The sequence below is a fragment of the Lissotriton helveticus genome, chromosome 2_2, assembly GCF_964261635.1.
Source record: "Lissotriton helveticus chromosome 2_2, aLisHel1.1, whole genome shotgun sequence".
Classification (NCBI taxonomy): domain Eukaryota; kingdom Metazoa; phylum Chordata; class Amphibia; order Caudata; family Salamandridae; genus Lissotriton; species Lissotriton helveticus.
This window is the reverse complement of record NC_136060.1, coordinates 25,577,684-25,595,614: the sequence shown is the minus strand read 5'-3', so window position 1 is coordinate 25,595,614 and position 17,931 is coordinate 25,577,684. Positions and strand designations below refer to the sequence as shown.

The window sequence follows — 17,931 nt, the reverse complement described above, 5'->3', positions numbered from 1 at the left end:
TGAATTTCTTTCCATTTTGGGCTTCCAAATGTAAACCAGTGTGTAAGAAAGAACACATTTCGTACATGTTCCACTGAATCACTTGATAGTAACTCATAATTCCGAGTTGTACAAATAACTACTAGCCCTATACTCAGTTTCTAGGGAATGTTACAAACATGCCTATATTTCCTTCATATCCACTTTTTCCATTAATTTCATTTTACCTTGTGAGCCGATGCATGGCTGGTACTCAATGTACTATCATTATAAGCTGCAATTTAGCTGTTGGCTCTGGGTTCCGCCTGCATTTGGACGATCAACAAACACTATATTTTACTGAAACCAGAAGGGTCTGATGAATGTAACAGCATACTACTTCTGTATACCGGCAATCAGGAAAAAATAAAAAATAAATCCTAGTTGAAAACGTTACCACCTCATACTATTATTCATACCTATTGCCATTTTTTGATTTCAACAAGTAGTGTCTTTGGTACAACTGTGAGCAATCTATACAAATGACGCCTTGCCAAATTCAAAATTTTGTTCACTTTTCAGAAATGTATAGCTTTCCAAATTCAACCTGGGTTTCTTATATCTTTCCACCTCACACTGAACGTAACTAGCAGCCACAAAAATAAAAAAAAGGAAAATGGTGCACTGCTTACAAAAATGCCAAAAAATAGTATGTACACACGCACATATATATATATCTCATCCACACAAATAAAAATAAAATGCACAACACAAAGTCATGCTATATTTAGCATTTTTTCTCAATTCTCTTCACGGGTATCCACAACAAGAGTGGGAACTAAGGACACAAATTTGGCCTGTATCCCTGTGTGTATGAAAACGTTAATTTTTAACCGTACAATTACCCTTATTTTGGAGAGAAAAAAGGACACAACATTGAGGACTGAAAAGTCTCAGCAGCTGAGTGTTAACAGAAACAAAAAGCAGTGATGTCAGTGGGCAAACATGCAGGGCCTTGTAGTTTATAGAGGTCTTGGTTTATTTATTTGTCAGTCATTCACCGCACACACAACTCACGCCATAACCGGAGATGCGTCCCCTGTTGTTACTAGGATAATGGTTATTGAGCGATTATCAAATTGGGGTTTCGGGCATGGCAGATGCCATGAGTTATGGTGTGCGTTAAGAACCTTACCTGGCGAATTTCAGTGGTCTTAAGCTTTGATCAGTGTAAATAGAGAGAGGCCCCTCAATCCAAGAGGATAAGGCACCGTACCAGACTGTTATGTCAATAAAAATCTCTTAAAAACAACGTGAATTACATTTATTTAAAAAAAAAAAAAAAAAGATTTTTTTTCCTTTAAGAACAGTCAGACAATAAATCACAAACATTCACAAATGAGGAGAACACATAAGAAAACGCATATGACTTTAAATAACTAATCTGTTTTGGTCATTGTTATGGACACACTGTATTTCCAGATAGCCAACATCTCTGTGTCTCAATGCCTGCCAGATTTAGTTCCCTTCGTTTTTAAGTTGCTGCTATATTTTGAAAAAAAAACTACAGGATTCACTTTGTGATGGCTAGACGAATTTTCTTAACTGCTTTTTATAATGGATGTGATTTTCATGAATGGAGCATTAAAGATCTTTTCAACCGCATGCTGGTGTGTTTTTTAACTTCAGTGAAGTTGGGGGTCGAAATAAAGTGCTGGATGAGACTGAAATGCGAGAGGTGTGAAAGTCTGATGTAATTGTATTACTGTTCAAACCCCAAGCCGAGATTTTTTTGACTTTACAGTCTTAACCGTTTGAGCCAGAACCATAACTCAGTAGTCAACTTTGTTTTTTTCAGTTACATTTTTTTTATGATGTACTTAATTAACAACTCCACTGTGTAGGCACAACCCTGTTGCATACGCCCACCATGTTATCCTTCAGAGCTTCGAGACTCAAACTTGTTCACAAATCCGTCAACTTTTAATTATATTTTACATTAACCTTAGTGGTTCTCTTTGAGGTTCGCCCCATTGGGGTATGGGGTCAGGGAGTGTCCTTTTATAGCCAATCTTTTTAAACTGCAAGACACTGGGACTGCAAGCACATTCTTGTAATGACTGCTGCAAGAGAAATGCAGCATCCCATCAGAGCTCTGGAATCCGCAAGACCAATTCGCGTACCGCGGATCCAAAAGGGACGAAAGCCGAAAAGCTCCCACAACCAATTTGATTTTTTTTTTAATTGTAATCCTGGACTTGTAAAATATTTACGAGTCCCAAAACAACAGTGATATACAAAAGTGTCAATCATTTAAAACCTGCTCTGTAACTTTTTTAAAAAACATTTATATATCAAAAGGTAATGAATGGATTTACACAAAAAGAACAAAAGCACACTTTGAGTAAAGTTCTACCTCCATGCCCTGTTTGGTGTAAATGTGACTTGACCACAATTTCCTATGGGAGCGAAAATGGAAAACTCTTTTTTTCACGGTCACCTTAACTGCGAAAAGAAGCATGGTGCCCTGGGGAGTTCCTAGGTCTTAGGTGGAGAGTACCTCCTTTATATGGAGTGCTCTACAACACCATACATACTCTAATATACATATGTTTATGTTCCTGTGGGGGCAGCAGAGCCAGAAGGTCATCCTAAGCAGAGAATCTCATGGGTCCCCTGGCAACCTCCTCTAAATGACTAGATTTGTTTTTATTTGGTGTTCCCTGAATGCAAATGAATTTAAGAGCACACAAAATGTAACATTAAATACTGAAAAAATATTACAGATAAACATACTGTTTGGACATCCAGGCTGCATGCTCAAACGACAATTCAGCACTTCCTATTTTTTTCTTGCACAAGTCAATGTGTTTTCGAAACTGAGCAATCGCATCCAGTGGGGTGTTATGCTGAAAGCATAGACGGCAGATCTATACATCGAGAAAAGAACATAGATACATTGCAATTGAAAATACATCCTTCAGTATTTCACCAATCATAATATACAAAAAGTTAATCAAATCATGTTAAGAGTCACTGATTTATGATCCTACAAATCACATCTTGGAATTATGTTGGTACTTTACCTTGTAGTTTATAAATCCGGCCATTGTCTTGATCTCCAGCATGTTTGTTTCATGTGCCCTTAGCTCATGCACAAGATTATATGCTGTTCTGTAATGCCTAAGGAACATAGTACAGATTATTTGATTTTAGCAATGTACAAAATTGTAATGTATTTAGGATAATTAGCGAACAGCAACTGACATACCCATTGTCTTGCTTACACAAAAAGGAACTGCACCACCCAACATTATGCGGCATAATGCTGCATTTTCTCATAGCATTACTTCTCTTGGTTCATCTTATTATTACCAGTTTAACAACCAAATACAAAAATAAGCAACTGAAAGAGGACCATTTACTTTTTTGTGAAGGGCCTTCCCCTGCGTGCAAACATGTCGCCATATTTTTTAGTAACTTTTGATCTGTTTGAGCTAGAAACAAATTTTGTTAAAATCTGCAGGCTATGCAGCAAATGATTAAGTGGCAAATCCTTAACTATGCGGAAAAAAACAGACTGCAGAATTGCATATATCCAGTTTATGTGTCCAAGCGACAGACTGGATTTGACATTTTTCAATAGCTCTTCACACAGGTAGGGAGAGCTGCTTCCATCTTGGCACCGGAAACAATGCCATCATGACACTGTAGCCAAAAAGCAACTGCCCCCTCAGCAAAAGGCTATCCATTTTTCCTAAGCCTTGGAGGCGGGGACTGGCAGAGAACGACACCTTATCAGCAAGGTGCTGAGCAAATCTAAACTTGGAACCTTATTTTAATGACTCTAATATAAAACCAGTCTTCAAGAAGGGGAGGAGGACGGAGCAAGTTGGTAGTCTTAGTATCCAACAGAAAGATGCTTAGCAAAGGTATGCAACTTTTCCTTCTGGTGAATACTTCTACCTGCAGATTCCTTACCGTTTGAATATATTCTTCAAGCAATACACAACCAGGAGGAGAGACTTAAAGGAGTTGTTGAAATAAAAAGGTATGATGGACTGATCGTGCAAAATGCCCCTCCCTTCACACCTCCGAATCAAAACAATAGTGCTTTAAGATGGTGTGAGAAGCTTAAGTCGAAGCTTTGCAGATCTCTACCATGCGCACTCCACCTGCCAGAGACAAAGTAGAAGACTTTGCCCTGGTAGAATGAGCTCTGATTCCCTCTGGAAGTTCCTTGTTTGGCAAGACATAACATTTTTTTTAATGTATTTTTTATTTTCAGAACAAGAAAAAACAATACAACAACCCCACGAGGTGGGTTAGATATAGCATACATTCAGTGTATCGGACTTTCCAGAAGGGGGATCACCATAGTCAATTACTAGCAGGACACATGATACAGGACCCCTCGGACGGGCCAAGGCAGGCTCATAGATTAGTACCAAGGGGGCCCAACTAGAAATAACTGGGACACAGAGCATTGGCTATAGTAGTCGTACAAGAGAATATGTTCAGCTTTTTAACTCGGAGCTTCCGAATCAACAGTTAACAAGTAATCACAAAGTGGTTGCCAAATGTCCTTCGGCCTAGAAGCTGGTGGCTGTAGGGTCGCTTAAACTTTGCTCATCGTATCACAGTATATCATACTAGTTAGCCAATCTTTACAAGTAGGACGAATACCACTGCCCCAATGTACCGCTATCTCCCTCTTAGCCAACAGTAGCACTATGGCAGTAAATCTCCTCACACTCTTTGGCACGTTTGCCACATAGCTCAGAAGCGCCATGATGAGGTTCAGTCGGAGCTGCGTCTCTGTCATCAAAGAAAGGCACCCAAATACCTCCCACCCCCAATATGTACCTATATGTGAACATGTCCAGGTCAAGTGGGTGACATCTGCTGTGTTGCATTTTGGGCACTGGGAGGATCTGGTGGGGTCAATCCTGGCTTGGGTGCTCGAGTGACATTATGCCTTGTGTAAGAATTTAAAATGAAGAAGTTTATGCCTGTGGTTGGGTCAGACTAATTTTGCCTATGAACAGCAGTAGTATTACTCTTTGTCTTTTAGTGGGCAGCCGTCCCTAATCTTACCATCCTGCGCCCATTGTCTCATGGTCAGGCAAGCCCGGTAAAGCTTAGATATCAGTCGCGCCCCCCCCCCTACCTCCCCCCCATATCCAAGATTAATAACGTCAATGGAGGGAAATAGTTAGGGGCTAATGGGTAAGAGGAGATACAGGCACGTAGGTGGTCATGTAAGCAACACAGAACAAAATCATCCTTATGTGTGGCACTTGCAAATCTAACATCGTCAGTATGGGAGAGTATGTGGCTGTTAGGGAAGAGGCAGCCAATTGTGTGCAAGTCAAGACAAATAAATGTGCCTTGGACCAATTTCTCCTGAGTCAGTGGGAGCCACTGACTCAGGAGAAATTGGTTGTATGCCAGGGGGTGCGCAGGTGAGTATAGAGCGCCTCCACCCAGGAGTCGGCGGAGCTTCGTCCATCCCCAACTCGTGGTGGACAAAGTCTGTATGTCAGAAGGATCTAATTTAAGGCCTTGTGGCTGTAGAGACACCAGGGGAGTGTCTTCCACCTGATCTCATTCAGATATGGCAGATTAGCATCGGCAGGAAACCAATGGAATGCAAACTGGCACTGTACTACTAGATAGTAGATTTGAAAGTCTGGGACCCCAAACTCGCCAATATCATAGGGAAGCACAAATGTATCCCACCAAATCGGAGGCCTACAGCCAGCCAAGATAAGGTGCAGCAACAGACCCTGGAGGGTGAGGAAAAAGGAGTTGGTAAAAGAGATTCATATATTAAAAAACAGTTATAAAAAGCGGAGAAGGACAACCAGTTTAATGATGGCTACACGACCCGCCATGGAAAGTGGGAGATGCAACCACCGTTCAGTTTGGACTGTGAGCCTGTCAAAGGCGGGCCATAATTTAGATGGAGTACTTGCTCTACGTAACAGTGCAAAAAGATGCCCAGGTATTTGGGGGATTACTCACACCACATGAGCATATACCTGCAGATGAAGTGACATCTGTGAGGGGGAACAGCTCTGACTTTGCCCAATTGATTTTAAGGCCAGAGAAGCCAACATACCGGATGATTTCACAGACAATAGGAGTGAGGTTGTCCGAGGGGTGGAAGATAAACAATAAAACTTTGTCCGCATGCAAAGATATGAGCAGGGGACCGTCACGAATTCGAAGGCCATGATGTTTTTCTATGAAGAAATGAACCAGCGGGTCCACAGCAATTATAAAAAGAAGTGATGACAAGGGGCAGACTTGGCAAATACAGCTAGCCATGGTAAACGGTTCAGTGACCGAGCCATTCACCTGTAGAGTACAGAATCATGATCAAGGCCGTAAAGCCCTAGAGAGCCCCCAACTTCTGGAGCGTCGCCTGCAGGAATGGCCACGCTAAGGATTGAAAGGTGTTGTAAATAGCTTTATATTATTGTGTATTCTTTGTAGTCTTTCTACAGCTTCTCTCTTGTGACTCATTCATGGAATTCTACTGTTATCTGAATGTGATGATCTCATCTTGTTAATGTTCCAGTTGGTCAGTTGGACTCTGGTCAGCTGGTGGTTTACATGTGTTTTCCTGTACTGCAATAAACAGAAGAAGACTACTTCTTTGCAAGATATAATGAGTCCTTTATTATTTACATCATTTGGCGAGAGATTTTGAAGCTGACCAGGAACTTTAGAAGAAGATGCAATTGCAGTGAGTGATTAACGAGGAGAATCACTTACAGGGAATGTGATGTATCCACCCAGGAAATAATTCACGCAGAGAAAGCACTGCCATAACTAATCTGGTCATTCCGGTGAGCAAAATAATAGTTTTTGGAACATTTAAAGACTTACTGAGTGACTGGTAACAGCTGTGATGTTTAAAAAACGGCGCGAGCTTGCTTCAGCATTCCTCGTGCCTCTGAGATGACACCGGTGTGGTGACGTCTTCTCTGAACCTACACAAAGTCGAACGAAAAGCAAGCTTCGAGCACACTAGCATCATTATTTCCTGTGTCTCTGAGATTACGCCGGTGTTCTGACGTTCTTTCCGAACCTGAACAAAGCCGAACCGGAAACAAGTTGAGAGCGTAGTGAGAGGAGCGTACATTACAGCAATTATCAGGAAGTGACGTGAACAACGCTGAAAGTACTGACGTACAACGCAAGCGGCCATCTTAAAAAGGAAATTGACGATATAAACAGATTTCAAGAGAGTTGCCGTAAACTAACATTGTGAGCGCTACGCGGTTGCGCGCTCGTTTCGGAAGAAGATATTGGCAGAAATATAACGGAATTGAGTCACTTCTATTGCATGTGGAGAAAATGAAGATGTGACTATCTCCGTTGATTTTGGAGCTATAGAGGTGACTGCGTGTTTTAAAATAATTAGTATTCGAAGAGCACTTCCATCTGTTGAAAACAATTGTGTGCATATTGACATAACTCCCATTTGCTTTCACTAATGTGAAGTTTATTTAAAGTATTTGATTTGTTTTCACTACCATTGTACTTACAGTGATAAGCTTTCACAATCTCATGTTTATTAGTCATTTTTTTTTAAAAGTGCTGACATTTACGTTTAAATATAGAACCTATGGCGTTGGATCTCAGTCATGGCTCAACAGGTGAATGTTACGTTACCACCTCAGTTTTTAAGTGAACCTGGTAATCCTCAATTGGCATGGGAGGACTGGGTTCTGATGTTTTATAATTACTTAGAAGCATTAGATAGAGAAGATTTCTCTCCTAAGAGGAAAAAAGCCATTTTGATGACCACTCTAGGGAAAGAAGGTCAAAGAATATTTAAATACCTTCCTCAAGTGTTAGCAGCGAGTAGCAAATCTCCGTTAGATGAGTTTAAAGAAGCTACTTCAAGACTAGAATTTGCAAAGGAAGAGAATCTAGTAATGAATAGGTATACATTTTACATTAACAAACAGCGCGAAGGTGAAACCATTGATGATTTTGTGGGTAATTTAAGAGAATTGTCGGTAAAGTGCAATTTTGGGCAAATGACAGATGAATTAATTAGCGATCAGTTGATCGTCCAATGCAATAATCGAAAAATCCAAGAATGGTTATGGGCAGCAAAAAAAAACAAATCTAAAAACGGCTATTGATCTGGCTAAGGTAGTAGGAGAGTCAGAAAAATGCATGAGGGAGCTTCAAAAATGCACATCAGATCAAAATGTAGGCAAAATTTCATGCAAAAATGTAATCGACAGTGATAATAGTGATGACAATGCAGTGGCATTAGTAAAGAAGAACGGTTACATGTTGCAGAAGAAGAATTTTAGGAACAGATCCACAAGCAAAGTTTGCACGAAATGTGGTAGTTACTCTCACAGCGCGGATGCAAAGTTTTGTTTTGCCAACAATAAGGAATGTTTAAAGTGTTGCAAAATAGGAGATTTTGCCAAGATGTGTATGAGTACGCCTAAATCAAGAGTAGCCATCAATGGTAGGGATTGTGAGATAAAAAGAGAAGTTAAAAAACTTTTAGTCATAGAAGATATGAGCGTTAATTTTTGTCAATAAGTAAGGGAAAGGAGGCCTAGAGCAGATTTTATGGTTGATAAGAAACATATTAGTCTGATGGTAGATTGTGGTTCAAAGTGGACAATCATTCAACACTCCATGTTAAAAGAAATGTGGGGACGAAAAGATTTGTTTGGAGCAATATTTTCCCACGGGATACCAAGGAGAGAAAGTTAATCTCCTAGGGTATTTTGTGAGTGAGATACCATTTAAGACTAGATCCACAATAGGCAAAGTGTATGTGTCTGAGGATGGTCCACCTATACTGGGTTGGATGCATCAGTACGATTTGCACATCATTGTCAAACCCAGAGCTAAGGAACAAGTTATGGTGATTGATGATTGCAGTATTGATGACATTATGAAGGAATTTGCTAGGATTTTTAGAGATGAGTTGGGTGAACTGGTAGGATATGAACACGAGATACTTCTGAAGGAAGGAGCTATCCCGGTCCAGCACAAAGCAAGGAGAGTACCCATTGCTGTGAGAGAGGAGGTGAAAGGTGTGATTGAAGAGATGTTGCAGGGGGGTATAATAGAACCAGTTGAGGTGGCCACTTGGATTTCTCCGGTGGTTATCACACAGAAGGCGGATAAAAAAATAAGATTCTGTGTAGACCTGAGATCACTGAATAAGAGTGTTGTAGCTGATGTGTTTCCCCTGCCTAATATAGGTGAACTGGTGTCTACTTTACATGGTGCAAAATACTTCAGTAAACTTGATTTAAAGAACGCATATCACCAGATATGCCTTCATGAGGATTCAAAGCATCTAACAGCTTTCATCACGAGTGAAGGAACATATCAATTTACCAGACTGCCTTTTGGTCTCATATAGGCAGCTAGTGTATTTCAAAGGATGGTAACAAAATTTTTCAAGGGTATTGGTAAAGTGCTGTTATTTCAAGATAACATACTAATCTTTGGGGATAGTATAGAACAACACAATCATGTGCTGAAAGTTGTGTTGGGTAGGATTCAAGAAGCAGGTTTGACCTTACGGGAAGAAAAGTGCTCTTTCTTAGTTCAAGAGATAGAATATTTAGGTTATGTCATTTCAGCCGAAGGCATTAAACCTAAAAAAAACGTATTGTCTGCCATTGAATCAGCTCCATATCCAAAAGATAAGGATCAATTGAGGTCCTTTATGGGACTGATTGAATTTTATGCGAAATTCGTGAAAGATTTTTCGTATAAGACTGCTGTGATGAGAAGTCTTTTGAAAAAAGGAGTGAAGTTTGCGTGGAATGATGATCATAGCAAATGTATTGAAGTTATAAAAAAAGAATTGTGCAATGCAAAAATACTGGTGCCATTCGACATCAAGCATACGTCTATTTTGATGGTAGACGCTAGCAGCATTGGATTGGGTGCAGTTTTGTTGCAAAAGCATGGGAAAGAAGAAAAGACGGTAGCTTTTGCATCACGTCCATTGAGTGTGTCAGAGCGGAATTACTCTGTCATTGAGCGAGAGGCATTGGCAGCTGTGTGGGGCACTTACTATTTTCGAACGTATTTGTGGGGCACTAAGTTTATTTTGAGGTCAGACCATAAGCCCCTAGTGAATGTCATGGCTCCTGGTGGAGCTGTGAAAGGGTTACCTAGGTGAAGATAGCGAAGATAGCAGAGAATCGAACGAAGATGCATCGTGGAACACGAACTACACTTACCACAGTCCTTAGGGGCGATCCCGCTGGTGTGCGAGTAGTGTGCAACCCCACCCCCATTTGTAATGTTAAAGCTCCCTCGAGCAGTTGGCTGACGAGCCTGGGACCCCGCACCTGCGCGCCTGAGTGGTACTAAACCTGGCAATATTTGGCAGCCACCGGCAACCCCAGAACACGGCCTAATCCCTGCTGATGAGGGGTAAATACTCCGAAACACGTGTCCAGGGATGGCGAAGATAGCGAAGATAGCAGGGAATCGAAAGAAGATGCATCACGGAACACAAACTACCCATACCACAGTCCTTAGGGGCGATCCCGCTGGTGTGTGAGTAGTGTGCGATCCCACCCCCATTTGTAGGGTCACCTAGGCTTGCTAGACTGGCTTCAAGATTGCAAGACTTTCAGTTTGATTTGTCTTTCATTTCAAGGTTGGTGTACTGCCTGTCTAGACTTCCTGTAGCTGATGATTCTTCGGGTGAATCCATGGTAGAGGTTCAAGATGAGAGTCCTATAGCTTTTGTCTAAGATGTAATTTCTCTGGGAGAAGGTTCATTTTCCAAAAGTGAGTGGAGCTCCAGCATGGAAAAGGACTTAGTATTGTTGAAGGTTATAGACTTGGTTAGAAAGGGTACCAGACGTGAGAGCACAGTTGAACCAAGTGTGAGACCTTTCATAAGGGTTTTAGATGACTTGTCGGTTTCTGGTGACATGGATTTGATTAGAGGAGATAGATTTGTTCCTCCGTGTTTATTGAGGCCAAAACTGCTTAAATTAGCCCATGAGGGACATTTAGGGCAGACACTTACTCAACGATGGATTAAAAATGATTTTTGGTGGCCTTCTGTTGATTCGGATGCTGCGGCTTGTGTGGAACGTTGTGAAGGGTGCAGAGAAGGTGAGAAAAGACTCAAGTTGGTGTCTAATCAACAAGTAGGTAAAATATTTGCATCAGAGAAACCATGGCATAGTATATGCTTGGACTTTATTGGTCCCATGGATGAGCTACCTTACAATAAAAGGTTTGCAATAATTGTTATTGAAGTATTTTCAAAATGGCTTACTGTGTGTTTTGCTAGGGAGATTACTACTGACAGTACTGTAAAGTTTCTTAAAGGTGTGTTTCAGGATGAGGGATTTCCTTCCGTCAAATACAAAAAAAGTTTTGAATCCCTTTGCACTCGTGTAAGATGAATATCTCAGAGTTTTTCTTTCTTTTTAGGAGTGGCGCTGACGTCTGTCACACGATGCCTTGTCGTGCCTTGAAACTACTAAACCCAATGTGTGGAGGGTGGAGGACCTCTCACATAACAGTGCGCACGTCTTTGTGAGAGGTCCTCCACCCTCCACACATTGGGTTTAGGATTTCCTTCCGTCCTCATAACAGACAATGGGACACAATTGACGTCAAATAAGATGAGGTCATTTTTGGAAAGTTGTGGAATTAGCCATCACCGAACTTGTTTGTACAATCCACAAGGGAATGGCATTTGCAAGAGAGTCAATCGTTTGGTCAAAGGAATCATACAAAGGACTGTTGCTTTAGGTTGTCTTTCAGAAGAGAAAGTACTAGAAATGGTTTGGGCGTATCGCTCTACTCCGCATAGGCAGGATGCTAAGTCTCCATTTGAGATGATGCGGGGAAGACCTCCAGGTACGAAGTTGATTCCTTCTTGGCTAAGGAACATTGATGATGACAGTTCTTCCTCTAGCGCTTTGGAGACGTCCTCTGGGGGTGTTTGTGCTGGAGATTTAGTAAAAGTTAAGCCTGGTAGGATTTCAAGAGGTTTAGCTAAGTTTAGGGGTCCGTTTGTGGTGAAAAAAGCTTATCCCCAGTATGTGGTTTAAGAAAATGGAACTATCGGAGAGTTGCAATATTTAGGAAGGGTAACAAAATTTCTTTTGGTAAGAGTGATGGAAATGTGACAGGAGACTTGTCTGGTAATAATGGTTACATGTTTTCAACTCAAGGTGAGGAAGGTGCATCTTCTTTTCCTATCCATAGGAGAGAGGATGGTGGTGGTGATGCTTCTCAGCATTTAGAAAGTATGTCCAGCCCTTCTCATAACATGATGAATGCTGCAGAAGTTGTGCATAATGCCATTACAATGAATACTAGATTACGTCGTCCTCCATTGTATTTGAAGGACTATGTTTGTTGATGTCTTAATGTTTTTATCTTTTATTTTCAGAATATTGTAGGGAAGGAGATGTGTTGTAAATAGCTTTATATTATTGTGTATTCTTTGTAGTCTTTCTACAGCTTCTCTCTTGGGACTCATTCATGGAATTCTACTGTTATCTGAATGTGATGATCTCATCTTGTTAATGTTCCAGTTGGTCAGTTGGATTCTGGTCAGCTGGTGGTTTTACATGTGTTTTCCTGTACTGCAATAAACAGAAGAAGACTACTTCTTTACAAGATATAATGAGTCCTTTATTATTTACATCAAAAGGCCTTCTCCGCATCGAGCAGGGCGATGGCCACGGTACATCTGGGGATACCCTGTTGAGCACCGCAAACACGGTGCAAAGGTGGAAGAATGTGGATCTGTGGGGGACATATCCTGTTTGGATCAGGGAGATCATGTGATCAATCAGGAACGATAACTCGGAGGCAATCATCATAACCAGGATTTTGTCAAAGTTTAGTTAACGAGAGAGGTCTGTAAGATGTACAGAGATGGGGGTCCTTACCAGGTTTCATCAGTAGTATGATAACTGCCTCTCACAGCGCAGGTGGCAAGGTTTTTTCTGTGAGAGACTCAGCATACGTATCCAACAGATGCAGGCAAAGGATATATGTGCATGCCTTATAGATAATACTTGTAAGGCCATCCAGGGAAGGGCCTTGGAGCAGTCAGAGGAATCAATTGCATGGATGATTTCCTCAGGTAAAAATAGGCTCGCTGAGGAATTGTCACTGCGTCAGTGATCCACACCATCTCAATTTCCGCCAGATACCCTGCACGTGCATCCGCGTTGAGCCTGGAGGCGTACAGTTGTTTATAATATCGAAGAAGCTTACGGGTAACATCATAGTTAGCAGTGACCATCCCACCCCCGTTAAGGTGGAGCTCAGAGATGTATTTTGGACCACCGGTTAGGTGCATTAGACGGGCCAACATGTGTACTGGGTGTTAACTTTTCCCATACTGACGGGTCGTAGCATATTTCTGCAAAAAGGGAGTCTCCCTTTTATTCAGGGAGTGAAAGTCCTCCAAAAGGATAGAGAACAGGTGTAGTTGGGCCCTGCAGTGCTGCTATACGTCGGCTCTGTCAATATCCTTCAGTTCGGTCTCTATGCAAGCAAGGCTATTGAGGATGTAGGTGAGGACGCCAGAGTGTTTGGAAATACACATGGTAGCTGGACACGTAACAGAGCCAATATTCAGCTCAAAATATTCATGTATGGATCATGCAGTGTGCACTGAATACAGCGTGCAAGCGCGCAGTGCCAGGAAAGCAATACCTCCTCTCCAGCCTACCTCCATATCATATCTTCAATAGCATCCTCACTGGAAAATGGTCCAATAATGTAAGCGGAAGATGACTAATATCATCTAGTCACAGGGTGGCATTTGTTGATATGAACCAGTAGTCTATATGTGTCCACAACGCAAGGGGTTCAGAGTAAAAGGTATACTCCGGCATGTTTGCCTTTGTGTCGACAAGCATCTTTAAGGGAGTAAGTGTCGCTTATATCCAGAAAAACACGTAGGGCTTGTGGTTTGCCCACTGTATTGGCGCTAGTTGAGTCCATCATTGGATTCTGTACCATACTGAGGTCCCCACCCAGTATGACTGTGTCAATGTCAACATGCCCATGATGGATTGAAGTTCCTGAAAAAAGGCAGAAGCATCTACGTTGGGAGCATAAACGTTAACGAGTAGAAGTCGCGGTCCAGCCAGTTTGCCCGCGAGGATCAAGTAACATTCCTCATTGTCAATTAACTGGCAGGAAGGCTAAAAGGGATACTTTTATGGATGAGTGTACATACTCCCCGAGAAGGTCTGCTGTAAATAGACAACTATCTATGTGAGCCCCATGTGGTCAAGAAGCCTGGTGTGTCCTAGGGGGTCGGGGTGCATCTCCTGTAAGAAAGTGACTTTCACTCCATGTCTACTGAGGAATGTAAATGTAAATGTAGTGTATTTTGTAACGCGCGCAGCTGCCCCAACGGGGCGTCCCGGCGCTGTATAACGCTGTGGAACCCTTCCTGGCTCTCCCTGTGAGAAGCCCCTCCTGGGCAACCCCAAGGTGAAGCCAGGCATCCCAGTGTTGTAGGGGCCGTTGTGGAGATTAAGCAAGCTATTGCCCAGAGTTGCAGCGTGGGACCCATGATTAGAGTAGGCGCCGAGGCGAGAATTATTGAGTCCGCGGACATTGAGCTCAAGACCCTGCCGCGTTGGGACTTGAACCCTGGTCCCGGGCCTAATCTCTGCTTCAGAGTCTGCCGCTCTAACCAGTGAGCCACACTTCTCCACCAGGTATGTTAGTACGTGTTTGCCCTTACAGGGATTGTTTAGGTCTAGTATGTTCCACATAAAAAAGTAAGCTTAGCCATGTGATCTCAGCCCTGGAGCTGTAGTCATGGTGGAAAAAGTATGTCCAGTATTGTGTACATAGTGATGGCATAGTGCCCTTCGAAGCAGGAGTTATAGCAAAAATAAAATAACAATGCCCATATGAACAGTTCATTACCTCCCACACCAGGCACCAAACTACCCAGCTTATCCCAGTGAACTCTAGAAAACAAATACCCCAAACATCATCCGTGTGGTATACACCTTGAGAGGTGAGCAACACTACGGCAAATGGAGCCCAAATTATAAGAGGTACCTGATGTTGAACATAAAACAGGGGTTACAGGAAGATCATCCTAACAATAGCAATGCAAAAGATATGCAGGTGTGATACTGCCCTGAGATGTATGGACATAGTAGAATACACAGGCAGATCAATGCGAGATCAGCTCAGTCAGGAGAGAACAGATCCGTGCTCATAGAGGCATGCAAATCCGGAGCTGTGTGCTCCGGTGAGGTTTGCGGGGATGTGGACCCGCCAATTCCATTCTGGGGGTCAAAGAATCGGGCATTCCAATTTGCATCCACACGTAGTCTGGTGGGGATAGCATGCCGTATTTCAGTCCTGGTTTCCGGAGCATAGCTATAACATCCTGAGACTTGCACCTCGCCTCTTGCACCGCTAAGGTGAACTCAGGATAAAAGGAGATGGTGGTTCCCTAATATTGCAGCACACTGCATTCACTGGCCAAGCAGAGCATTGTGTCCCTATCTCTGTGGTCTGTGGTTTAATAAGTGTGCGATAATAGGACGAGGAGGGGGCCCTGGCAGTGGACGGGGGGGGGGGGTGCTAAAGTTCTATGGGCTCTTTCTACCACAAGTTTGGGCATGAAGCTTTGGCAGTCAACAGGTACCGTAAGGAGACATTCCACAAACTGGCCTGGGCACCCCATGCCTGTAGATTCTGTGATTCTCATGATGCAAATGTTATTCCTATGCGATCTTGATTCAGGGTCTTCATTTTGAACAGCAAACGCCTTGAGGAGCCGTTCAGTCTTTTCCAGGCATTTAGAAAGTGGCACAGAGCCATCCTCCAAGCCCGACATACGTACCTCTCAAATGTCTAGACGGAGGTTATGATGATCAAGTCTCTCACTCATACGATCCAAACAGCCGGCCAGTATATTGAAATGTGCCTCAATGGAGCAGAAACCACTGCGTAATTCCGCCATGATGTCAGTGGCGGTTGTTTTAGTCCTTCCCTCCTCAGTGTCCAACATGTGTTCTGATCTGCCAGCCAGTTTGGCGCATTCACGCTTAGGGTCCCCACTTCCCATGCTGTCCACCACAAGGTTGGTTATGTGGTGCCAAGGTAAATGTATAGTAATTAGACTGAGCAAGAAATGGGAGAACAGGACGTCAGAACATAGGGACTTAGTCTCTCTACCACATCAGTATCTGTAGGCCCAAATCCAACTTGCTTACAGTGCCTCACCTGAACTCCTAAACTTCTAGAGTAGCAGGTGATATCAGCAATACTAGAACATGAACTTTTAGTCCCCAAGGGAACTGTGGAAACAGATCACCACATTTCATTTCTCACTCATGCATGTCCATACTAAACAAAAGAAAGACACAAAGGAAGTTTACAACCCATTTATTGAAAATATCGTAGTCTATTTTGAAGCCAGTGTGCTGCGATTAGTAAACCAATACAGCTGAGTTATCAACATTACTAGAAGACTGTATACAATGAAAATCTCAAACATGGCAACTAATATATATATTATCTAGGCCTAACCTGCTATGTGAGCACAGGGATAGATTAGTGATCTCTGGGATTAGCATCAGACCCATATCTGGTGAGTGTGTGTAGGTACACATCATAGGTGTAAACTAAGTTTATGCAAGGCTGCTGCTCCTTTCCAGGACTGGTCTCTGTGCTGGAATTCTCCTCTCTGCATCCCAAAGGGGCGAGACACGTTTATATGATAAGAATAACAGTTTCGAAAACTGCAGCTGAGCTGTGTTACGTTTAAAAACGTTAGGAAATGTTGCTGGCTGGTACAAGAAAACAGTTGTTCATTCTTGTACAAAATGCTGAGTCTGAATCAAAAGAATAGTAACTGAATAACAAATAATATGTGCAGCGTATTTCTAAAATATCATGTCACAAAAACAAATGTATTATATGTGCCTGTGCAAAGCAAAGACAACCTAAAACAGCTAATATGTGCAACTAAGGGAGAACCAAAATGGGCCCCTATTGGAAATCCCCACACCCGCTCCTTGGTCGGGAAAGTAACTTAGCGACTAACAAAATAATAAAAACACAAATTCAATGCAATACCAATAAACATGTCATAAAAGATAATTATATTCATAATATAAAATATAACATGAACATTTTGAAAATGTTGCCAAATTAAGGGAAACTGAAGGCACCCAAGATTTCTTCCACAAGATGAATGCAGAAAAGATTCCATCTCCGCAAATGATGATTCCACAATTGCCCCATTTATAAGCTCCAAAGAAAAGACATGATTCTTGTTATCAGCAGATACAGAGGATGTAACCGGGTGACCTGTATCTGTGTTATTAGAGCTGTAGTTCAGTACTCGTTGTGCTGAAGCACCCATTTTCCCCAGAGGGAGTGGCTCGTACAATGCATCTTGAAGCAGCCGCAAGTTCATGGGACAACTCCGAAAATGGGTCGTTATCGGACTCATCAATAGGTTCATGTCCACAGGAACAAGCAATTGCAGAGCCAAGAAGACATCGAGTGCATATTCGAAGGGGCACCATAGGCAATGAAACACTGGTTGCACGCAGCTGAACCAGGCGTGTCGGAATGACAATGACCAGTCAGTGTTCAGTTCATGGAGCAAAGGGATTCTAAAGATTGGCATTAAGTGCTCACGGCACAGCTGGACTGAAGGTAGTCCCAGTTCCAATAGCCTTCGAAACGGTACAGTCACTGCAGAGAAGCAACAATAGAAACAAAATGCCACAAATGAGGAAAAATAGCAAGGGTATGCTCCCAAATACACTGGAAAATAATGAATGGATAAATGCCAGTATTACTCCAAAGATCTTCTGGAAAGTACTGTCCAAGCCAAGTCAGACTGCTCAAAAAAGTGTGCTACACCAGCGGTATTGGAGGCATTTATTATTCAGTGCACAGGCTTGCCGAAATGCA

At 42.3% G+C, this 17,931-nt stretch overlaps 1 protein-coding gene across 2 annotated transcripts in view; it reads right to left on the bottom strand.

Moving 5' to 3' along the window:
- The window catches only part of TRAPPC11 (trafficking protein particle complex subunit 11), a 607,699-nt gene that overhangs the window by 488,170 nt on the left and 101,598 nt on the right, over nt 1–17,931 (bottom strand). For both annotated transcript variants that reach the window (XM_078678000.1, XM_078678001.1), the window contains exons 8-9: nt 3,045–3,141; nt 2,755–2,888 (exon numbers count right to left, since the gene is read on the bottom strand). In XM_078678000.1, the coding sequence (XP_078534126.1) occupies nt 2,755–2,888; nt 3,045–3,141 (231 nt within the window). The remainder of the gene's footprint in view (nt 1–2,754; nt 2,889–3,044; nt 3,142–17,931) is intronic.